This window comes from Rutilus rutilus (genome assembly GCF_951802725.1).
Source record: "Rutilus rutilus genome assembly, chromosome: 8".
NCBI classification, from domain to species: domain Eukaryota; kingdom Metazoa; phylum Chordata; class Actinopteri; order Cypriniformes; family Leuciscidae; genus Rutilus; species Rutilus rutilus.
Window position 1 is genome coordinate 19,865,177 of NC_140222.1, and position 10,641 is coordinate 19,875,817.

The window sequence follows — 10,641 nt, forward strand, 5'->3', positions numbered from 1 at the left end:
TGAGTACTAATATAGAATTTACTTAGTTTGTTTTATTATTATTATTGCCTGAACTAACTTTTTCATGTAGTATTTGTCAGTTTTTTTCTGTAGTATTTACTTGACCACAAAATCATTTTTATCAGTGTAAACCATATCCCAAGAATAGACTCGTTGTTTCATTAAATGAAACGACTAGTCTAGTCTTGGGTTGTTTAGTAAGTGGCTGGAATTTATTAATAGTGTCTTTTTTCCCCATCAGTAACTTAAAATTTGAGTTTAATTTGAGCTGGTATGGTAGCTCCTCTCAGCAGACAACTGGAATCGTATTCTTGACTTTTCCAGCAGATCTTTGACAGTCATAGAACATTGACTTTGAATATGCAGTTAAAGTCACCCCCCAAAAAAAAAAAACATAAAAAATAAAAAAAACATATTTGTCTCAAAACTCACAAGTTTCAATATCAGCTGAAGCCAGTTTTCCAGTGGATCCAAAGTGAATCCTGGTGAATTTACCCTAAGGAGAAGGAAATGATTCAGAACTTTTTGCAGAGGTTTAATGAAATGCACAAATGTATTTCATATGACCTCATAGATTTACAAAACAATGCCTCACAGTCTTTGCATTACCATTTAAGCCTCCAGCAGTGGGTTGGCAGCAATGATTTGATCCTCTAGCGAGCCCTGGTGGGCATAAAAGTAAGTTTATTCATGTAGAATAGATCCTGACAGTATTTCCCTCAGCTCTTGAGCTCTTACTCAATATGGCTGGAATGATAACCTATTTTGTGAGCACCGATTGTTTCACACATCAAATGTTTTGCCTTGAAGGAATATCCTGTCCCCTGAAATATTTTGAAATTGTCTGAGTGAATAAAACATGTTTAACAAACAAGGATTATTCAAATCAAGCAAACTAGTTACTAAAATCAGACACCCACGACTCAGACATCACGTCAGTGGTCACTTTCGCCACAGGCTGTAGCATCGCGAGATGTGTGCAAGTAGCGCGAGAGGTGAGCGGGAGCAGGAAGTGCAGTGAAGATGGAGGGTGTCGGATTATGTGCTAACAACAAACAGAAACAGAATCAAATGTTACCGAACAAAATGCGAGGCGAGTTCACCCGAAACCAGAGGAAAGACTCTGAGGTAAGGGTCAAACGAAGCTGTTTAAATCCCTATGATCTGTATTTTTGCAGTTTAATGTTTGGTTTGACAACAATGTTAGCATAAACATCAGAAATTCCAAGAATAAAATGTATAAAGTGATTAAACAACGCTAATTATATAAACAACAGTTGATAATATGAAAAGTGCATCATTAACCAAATATTAAAATTTAAGGTTTCCTGAGCAACGTTTTGTAATTATCTCGTTAATAAAAGTTATTTTTGAATATTCATTAAACCACTCTTATTATTCATTAATGCACAAACACGTTAATGAAAAACACATTGAAATGATTGAGTTATGAAATTAACATTGCCCATTTCTGAAGTCTATCTCTTCTCTTGTTGATTCTGATCGGTTATTTAACACTATATCAGCTGATTGACTGATGAACATTAATATTGGTCTCACTGCCCTTGTGAAAAAGTAGACTTAAGCATTATAACTTACTTTCAAAAATGTCCTGAGTGCGAGATAAATGTAATGCATGCATAAACATGCATGTTATTAGCAATTAGATTAAAATGTATTATTGTAAGAGTTATATCTATCGATCTATCGATCTATCTATAATCATGCTTAAATAATTACATCGTTATATGCAATTTAGTAATTCTGTTGTCTTCGAAATATTTAAGTTAGGTGTACTGCTGAATGTACTGACAAACATTTATGGTACACCATGTATATACCATGTATATGTATACATAGTATACCATGTATATATTTTAGTATACATACTTTAATGTAATGTCCATTGAAGGTTGCATGTCGTGTATTTAAATGTAGCCTATTCGAAATTACAAGTTTCTAAAGTTGCAATTTAGTGCATTTAAAATATATTAAAATATAGTGCAATATCAAATTTACTTGAAAGCACAACAAAAGATTATTAAATAAATTATTTAAAATATGTGTTAGTCTTGAAAGTGTACCTTAAGTTTACTTGCAAATTTTTTAATTTATATTATATTATCTGCAAGAAGTAAAACATTTTAAATATACTTTTAAGATTTGAATTACACTACAAGTGCACATTTCATAATGTTAAGTGCACTTCTTTTTCACAAGGATAACTCATTTCAAACAAGGCCACATTTGACCTGCAGGTCTTGATGCCCAATTCTGATTGGTTGACTATGTCCGATTTGTTTGTTTATATTGTTTTTTTGTCGACCGACAGACTTGCATCTTTCAAAGTTGACCCATATCCGATAATATCTGAATTTACACTTGGGAAAACAACCCAAGGTAGACCACGCACTGACCCGAAAAATCTTAGGCCGAAAAGGTAGTTAAAATGGTGTGATTTGCAATAGACACAGATGAAATGATAATACAAGCTTTTGCTTTCTGCACCATCTTTAAAGATCAGCAAAACAGTGTTCGTTTGAGCATTCGTCCTCCATTGTGCCATTGATAAGAGTAATTTGATTTCTTTTTATGACGTATAAAATTGGACAGGACTATCCGATATTGGTGACATTGGTCACGATGACAGGAATATCCGATCTGTCTGCTTACAGGGCAGATGCAAATGCACATATCCGATTTATAGGACTGAAACCAATCTGAGAATACCATGTGCTTTTTTTCCTGCTTACACGTTTGTGGGTCATATCCAATCTGTGCCACGTAGGAGGGAAAAAAATCGGAATTAGGTCACTTGATCCATGTAATGTGAATACAGCCTGTTCTGTCTGTCCTTAAATGTTGTGACTGAATTGTCAGCTCCTATTGGACAGTTACACTGACTCAGTGTTTGTGTCTTAGGGTTTATCAGATACTCCTGATTTGGAGTTTGAATATTCAGATGCAGATAAATGGACAATCGAACTGTCAGGTGAGAGTTCATTAATTTGGTTTACTGCTCATTTCTTATGTACTAAACTTTCAGCCTTCATTAACCAACTATACCTACAATAATGCATGTTCCTCTTTTAAACTGTTTGTAGAGTTGTACAGTTACACAGAGGGACCAGAGTTTCTACTCAACAGAAAATGCTTCGAAGAAGATTTCCACACTCACAGTAAGTACTGATCTAATTTTTTTCCACTCGATTGTTTCAAAGTTATACAAACTAGCATTTCATTTTGAAACATTTTTGGTTTTTGCAAGATAATGAGTTAGTCACAAAAGAGCAAATGTCCATGTGCTTTTGCAGTGCCCGATCAGAAATGGACCGAACTGGATTTGGTTCAGCACAAAACTCACGCCATGCGTCTGCTGGACGGACTGGACGTGATCGGCCGAGAACGCAGATTAAAAGTTGCCAGAGCCATCTTGTACATGGCTCAAGGTAAACTATGCATTATATATGCATTGATTTGATTGGAAACCCCCCAGAGTCTTGTGTTAATAAGCTCTGACTTTTTATTTTTTAGGTACATTTGGTGAGTGTTCTTCAGAACTGGAGGTGCAGCACTGGATGAGGTATAACGTCTTCTTGCTGCTGGATGTGGGAGCGTTCACTGCGCTAATGGAGCTGCTCAACATGGAGATCGAGTGAGATGAACTGCACATGCAAACATTCATATTACACATGTGAAAACTTAAATAACTCTTGTTAAATGTCTCTCAGTAACAGTGCTGCGTGCAGCAGCGCGGTCAGGAAACCCGCCATCTCACTGGCCGACAGCACTGACCTCAGGTACAACACCACACGTTACATGCATTTAGTATACTTTGATCATCCACACACTTTCCATGTGACATTTACGAGAGAACGCAAAACCATGTCCATTTAGGGGCTCTGTAAAAATGTGTGTTCTGTGTAGGAATGTCTTTTTTGTTTTGCTCTGCGTGATCCCGCCCACTATAAATTTACCCAATAGTATTTCGACACACTGGGTTGCCAGTTAGCAGAAACAGCCACTGAAGCCAACAAACGAACTGGGTCAGAGATCGAAGATTCTACATTAACCGATCAACTTAGTGTAAGGCTCATAACTTTCCATTGTCAATCACGCTCGTTCCTGTTGTGTGTCCTCAATCTGGCAACCCGCGTGAGTGTCAGCGTGGGGAACAGATCTCCAATATTTTGAATTTGGACTGCAGTACCCATTTGATCGGCTAGCTGTCAATTTTACATACTGCACCTTTAGTCCTCCATAACCCTCTGCATGCTTGTGTTTTCAGGGTGTTGCTGAACATCATGTATCTGATAGTGGAGACCATCCAGCGTGAAGATCCCACAGACAGTCCAGAATGGAGAACCATTAGAGAAACCTTCAAATCTGAGCTTGGTTCGTTAGTTAGACTAAGATTATCTGAAAAATGACTGTTTATTTGAAGATGCGCGTTGAGTATGGAAGAGTAGAAATGTTATGAATGTCCCTGTAACTTTTCCTGGCAGGTTCTCCTCTCTATAACCATGAGCCCGTCTCCGTCATGCTGTTCGGGATGGTGACCAAGTTCTGCAGTGGCCACGCGCCCCATTTCCCCATGAAGAAAGTCCTGCTGCTGCTCTGGAAGACCATCCTGGTGAGAATGACGGAGCTCTTAACTTGAATTTTTGGGTTTAGATAGATTCTTGTGTTTGTTAAAGTTGGGAATCGATTCCAAAAAGAATTCCAAGGAATGAATCGATTCTAAAGGTTAGAATCCATTCTTTCAAAGGGAATCTGTTCCTCTTTAACAGCCTTTTTTCAGTTCAATAGAGCTAGATATTAATTTGCCTCTGTCACTCGCTAATAGTGAAGCAAAGTCTGATTCATTTCCGTGAACGACTACTTTCGGATGTTTCGTTTCTTTGGATCTGTTCAAAAAACGATTGCAGCCGTTGACATTAAGAGATAATAGATGCTGATAATGCTCAATGAATACTTTCAAAGCAGATAAACCTTCATATTATGTTGTCCCAGTAAGACTAGGTGAACATTTTTCAAAAAAACATCTTAAAAAAAAACAAACAAATCTATTCTTGGAGTGGATTCTAGAACCAGGAATTGGAGTGTATTCTGAGAATTGAATAGTCCTAGTGTTTATGATTTATGCTCTGTGTGTTTCCTGTCTCATCCCAGTTCACTCTGGGAGGGTTCGAGCAGCTGCAGGGCTGTAAGGTCAGTAGACGGGTGTCGTTGGGTCTCCCGCCGCTGCCGGAGGACAGTATCCGTGTGGTGCGGAGCATGAGAGCCGCATCTCCGCCGGCGTCCGCCTCTGACCTCATCGAGCAACAACAGAGACGTGCCCGGAGAGAACACAAGGTATATTGACACATATATTTTTGACGGAAACCTCTGGAGTGGAAAATAAAACGATCAAGTGAACCCTTTAAATCTATTTCTTCAGGGTCTTATAAAGCAGGACAATCTGGATGCGTTTAACGAGAAGGACCCATATAAAGCCGATGAAACCCGCGAAGACGAAGAGGAAAACGACGACAACGACAACTCTCTAGAGGCGGAGGCTTTCCCGCTGGAGCGCGATGAGGTCATGCCGCCGCCCATCCCGCACCCCCCCTCTGAGAGGGTCTGTTTTCCCAAGGGTCTGCCGTGGGCTCCGAAAGTCAGGTAGAAACTCGACTTCATCCGTTTGATATGGGTTGTCTGATGGTTTTCTCAAATCTAAGTTGGTGTCTATGTTGATTTTAACAGGGAAAAGGATATTGAGAATTTCCTGGACTCCAGCAGGAGTAAATTCATCGGTTACACACTGGGAAAGTGAGTCTGTTGTATGCCACTCAATTGCTCATTTCCTGTGAGCCTCAGTGATGCATGTTTGTGTCTGTGTTGCAGTGACACGGATACGGTGGTCGGATTGCCCAGACCGATACATGAAAGCATCAAAACTCTCAAACAGGTAATTAGCAACATCCATGACTTATTAACATAACTCCACACTTTCTTCACGCATCAATACTAGCTTTGAACTGAAAAAGTGTGATTATGAATTTAATAGTTTTAATTCTGATTGAATTAGGCAAGACCAATATTCAGTTTAACCCATTTAAAATTTGTTTATTAAAATTACTAAATTATTATACTTTTTTGTTATTACACTTTTTTTTTTTTTTACATGGTTTCAATGTTTGTTAAAATGTCATTTGTGATTTATTCAAATTTTTATTTTTTAAAATAAATAAATTGATCATTGATTCCTTCATTTTCTTTTAAGAAGCATTTTAGTCCTCCATAAAATATTTTTTTAACAATAGTATCGAATAAATTCAATTAATAATTAAATATTTGCAACCCATATGTTTTTTTTTTTTTTTTACTGCAAGTTGTTCTTGTTACAAAAAAAATCGACAACATTATTTGGGTTGTAAATCAAACGTCAATTATTAGTTAGCCTAAAATTGTAAGACTAATGAAGAATTGTTTATTGTGAATATTATTATAAGTGGTAGTGTTGTTCTTGTTATCAGCATTAATACAATTATCAACTACATTTAATTATTACATATTTGTAACTGTTCCTGAAAATTTGTATTGATCATAAATCAATTTCAAATTTTTATTAGTTAAAATTGTAAGACTAACAAATAACATTATTTGGTGGAAGAATTGTTTATTGTGATTTAATGATTAATTATATTAATCATTATGTAGCTTTATTGAACATCATTTTGTTACGTTATTTCATCAATATTGTTGTTACCATTTTATAAAAACAGTAAACCATTTTAACTAGCTGTTGTTTATTGCTTTTACACATCTTAACAATAGTGAAATCACTCTTGTGGCTAAATACTCTGAGATGCATATGTAGATTCATTGTAACATTTAGTTTGTGTGTTTGTTTCAGCACAAGTATGTGTCCATCGCCGAGGTCCAGATCGCTAAAGAAGAGGAGTATCAGAAGACCCCTCTCTCTGGCGTGAGTGACCGTACACTGATAGAACTGCAAAATGCCATCTGATGATGAGTTTAATAACCCTCTGTGTGTGTGTGTGTGTCAATGTTCAGGGTGAAGAGGAGCTGGAGTTGTGTTCCACAGAGCTCTTGTACCAGGGTATTTTACCCAGTTTACCACAGTATATGGTGAGAGACTGACAGTTCACACACCAGTCGCACTCTATTTGAGCTGTTCTCATACTGACAGACCTTGTTTGTGTGTGTGTGTGTTCAGATCGCTCTGCTCAAGATCCTGTTGGCTGCTGCTCCCACATCCAAAGCCAAGACAGACTCCATCAACATCCTGGCGGACGTGCTGCCCGAGGAAATGCCGTAAGACACTGTTAAACAGCACAGTTGCAGATGTAGTCGTGCCTTCCGTGAATCAAACTGAATGATTCTTCAGTGGAGCTTATGATGTGAATGAATCATACCACTGATGAACTGAATCAAAGTGATTCTCCAAACAACTTGAGTCTGTGTGTGCGTGTGCGTGTTTGAAGCTGAATCGCTCAACTTGGTTGCCATGGCAACAGTGAACTCATGGCATCAGATGCTGTAAAAATATCTCCTGGGTAATAAGTATTCATGACATTCTCTCTGAAATTATTGATTGTGATTTGTCAAATATGCGTATACCTAAAATCAGGGCTATTTTAGGATCGTTTGAAATACTGTTGTAGCATTTATTAATATATTAAATTCTCTTATAGATGTTCTTTTTACATTTAAATGTTTTAGTAATTTTGTTGTCGTTTTTTTCCCCAGTTTTATTAGTTGGAGATGAGACTGATACAAAACTTTTCCGCTGATACCGATTGCCGATTATTTAGAATATCTACCGATACCAATAGTTTGATTTTCATAAGGTTACTATAATATTACTATAATATTAGAGGTTTGTCACTTTTTTTTTTTACTCTTAATGCGTTGTCATGTTAACTTGCTCTACATTCGACATGAGAGATTTTCTTCACACACAGTATGAGTTGCAGTCTGAACACGTTTTTATGCCTTTTGATTGACAGGATTTAATCGGCCCTAATCATTGGCTGTTAAACAATTGGTCAATAGTAAATAATTGCTTTTATCAACCGATACAGATTATTGGCCGATACATCAATGCATCTCTAATATATATGACTTTTTGATTGGTATATATATATATATTTGATTGATATATCTAGTTTTTGATTGGGAATTTCACACGAGGGCAGAAACTAAAATGTCACTTAGCGGTGTAATTGTATTTTTAACACTTTCCAGAGACTTACTTACTTTACTAAAGGTGTTGTCACATTTACCGTTGCTCAGTGAATTTTCGTGGGTGAAATCCAGTCATTCCAAAAGGAATCCATGTGATCCGAAAAGTTCCATTTCATCCAAATGTTGCTTATTTTCAAGATTCAAGGTCACATGAATTATATACGCTGAACAACAGAAAGCTGATGGTTTAAAAGTGACTTGTGTTAGCTGTGCTTCATACAACTACGCTATTGACAATAGACGATGGACTTTTTTGCCGCAATTTCGTTAATCTCATCGTACCTTACTTGTGCATGGTTTGACACGGCCTGTCTGGTTTCTCTTTCTAGCACTACGGTTCTTCAGAGTATGAAGTTGGGCGTAGATGTGAATCGCCATAAAGAAATCATTGTCAAAGCCATTTCAGCCATACTGCTGCTGCTACTGAAACACTTCAAGCTCAACCACGTCTATCAGGTACACAAACACATTGTCGAAGCTGTTCGTGAGGAGCTTTTCTACATGTTTGTTTTACCCTAACCTACATCCAACTCACACAAACCATTTGACATTATTATTTTATTATACAAAATGTGATTTGAGGCGTTTGTAAGCCCGGCAGTAGAGGTCCGGCTAACTTTTTGTCAGCTTGCACCATAGTAATGAGGATATTTTTGAATAGTGACACCGTTTTGGGCTTCATAATTATAGTGAAACAGCTGCAAGTAAAAAGAGAATGTTGACGCAAGTTTTCTCCTGCAGTTTGAATACATGGCACAGCATCTGGTGTTTGCCAACTGCATCCCGCTGATCCTGAAGTTCTTCAACCAGAACATCATGTCTTACATTACCGCTAAAAACAGGTAAAACTTCAAGTCAACCTTTGTTCATTTCAGGCCCACAGAACATCTATTCATGGGTCAAAATGACCCGGAGCATGAAGATTGCATTGCTTCTTTGCACTTGCTTTAACCCGTGTTCATTTTTCATGCCGCTTTATGGGTAATGACATCTGTCATATCATATCTCTTCGGCAGTATCTCGGCTCTAGATTTCCCGCACTGCGTCGTCCACGAGCTTCCAGAGCTCACCGCTGAGAGTCTGGTGAGAAAACTACACCTGAATGTGTCTGATGGTCCTCTGAGCTAGTCTTTGAGCTGTTTGATGCGTTCTGATTACAGGAAGCTGGTGATAATAATCAGTTCTGCTGGAGGAACTTGTTCTCCTGTATTAATCTGTTGCGCATCCTCAATAAACTCACCAAATGGAAGCACTCCAGGACCATGGTGAGACACCACACAAATCAAGCATGCAAACCACGAACATTTAATGTTGCTGGAGAGAGCCATCCATTGGTGATCAATTCAAATTTTGCTTATTTCTAGATGTTGGTGGTGTTCAAATCAGCTCCCATCCTGAAGAGGGCGCTGAAGGTCAAGCAGGCCATGATGCAGCTCTATGTGCTCAAGCTGCTCAAAGTCCAGACGAAGTATCTGGGGCGGCAATGGAGGAAAAGCAACATGAAAACCATGTCAGCGATATACCAGAAAGTGCGCCATCGCCTCAACGATGACTGGGCCTATGGAAACGGTGAGTAGGGGGAAGAAACTGGACTGGGGTCTTCACTAAATAATTTGATGCGTCATTATTAAACCTGAAATTTTAGTAGAACCTGGGTGTCAGAATTAAACGTGCTCTCTGTTTCTCCGACAGCAGACCTGGACGCTCGCCCGTGGGATTTCCAGGCAGAAGAATGCGCCTTACGTGCCAACATTGAACGGTTCAACAGCCGACGCTATGACAAGAACCAGAGCAACCCAGAATTCCTCCCGGTGGACAACTGCCTGCAAAGTGTGCTGGGACAGCGGATCGACCTTCCAGAAGACTTCCAAATGAACTATGACCTCTGGCTAGAGCGTGAGGTCTTTTCCAAACCCATTTCCTGGGAAGAGCTCCTGCAGTGAACGCCTGTAGTGTTTCAGCACCTCTTCCCTACAGCAGTTGTGAAAATGACCATTACCAGAGTAAAACTCTTCCAACAACACTACGCTTCATAGTTCAACAACAGGGACCATTTCCTGTGTGTCTGTTTGTGTAACATAACGGCTCGCCTGTAGTAAACTTGCGCATATTTTTTTTTTTTTTTTTACTCTTAGGAAGAGAATTTTGACATGTGCTAAGAGGTCATTTTCCTGTTTGTTTTTGCTGCTTTTGACTATTGATTCTCTATAACTGAATATGAAATCTGATCTTATTGTGAAAGACTGTATTTATCCTAGAGTGTTTTGATGTGTTTTTCATTGGCTCTGTATACAATACTCAATGCAATACAACAAACTTCTCTGTGAACCATTGTTGTTTTTGTCATTCGTTTTTAAAGTCAAAGAATATCAGCTCACAAATTAGGAC

General features: G+C 38.3%; 1 protein-coding gene across 4 annotated transcripts; it reads left to right on the forward strand.

The window, feature by feature from the left end:
• The first annotated feature begins 973 nt into the window (after positions 1–973).
• On the forward strand, positions 974–10,581 carry strip1 (striatin interacting protein 1). 4 transcript variants are annotated; one of them, XM_084417509.1, is made up of 21 exons: positions 974–1,128; positions 2,923–2,992; positions 3,105–3,179; positions 3,315–3,449; positions 3,535–3,655; positions 3,738–3,800; positions 4,289–4,395; positions 4,506–4,633; positions 5,173–5,355; positions 5,441–5,661; positions 5,746–5,811; positions 5,887–5,950; positions 6,899–6,970; positions 7,060–7,134; positions 7,223–7,320; positions 8,583–8,709; positions 8,995–9,095; positions 9,270–9,336; positions 9,414–9,518; positions 9,618–9,822; positions 9,946–10,581. In XM_084417509.1, the coding sequence occupies exons 1-21, from the start codon at positions 1,024–1,026 to the stop codon at positions 10,194–10,196; spliced, it is 2,439 nt and encodes an 812-aa protein (XP_084273635.1). In that variant the 5' UTR covers positions 974–1,023; the 3' UTR covers positions 10,197–10,581. The 4 variants fall into 4 exon arrangements, with proteins under 4 accessions (XP_084273635.1, XP_084273633.1, XP_084273634.1 ...); XM_084417507.1 differs by having other exon boundaries at positions 975–1,128; positions 3,732–3,800; XM_084417508.1 differs by having other exon boundaries at positions 976–1,128; positions 3,732–3,800; positions 9,949–10,581.
• Positions 10,582–10,641: the final 60 nt, after the last annotated feature.

What these genes read in the sequence shown, in the direction of transcription:
- strip1 (XM_084417507.1), top strand. Translation starts at nt 1,024, where the DNA reads ATGGAGGGTGTCGGATTATGTGCTAACAACAAACAGAAACAGAATCAA. An exon ending in GCCGACAGCACTGACCTCAG is followed by an intron (nt 3,801 to 4,288) that starts GTACAACACCAC and finishes TTGTGTTTTCAG; the next exon opens with GGTGTTGCTGAACATCATGT. An exon ending in GGAAGCACTCCAGGACCATG is followed by an intron (nt 9,519 to 9,617) that starts GTGAGACACCAC and finishes GCTTATTTCTAG; the next exon opens with ATGTTGGTGGTGTTCAAATC.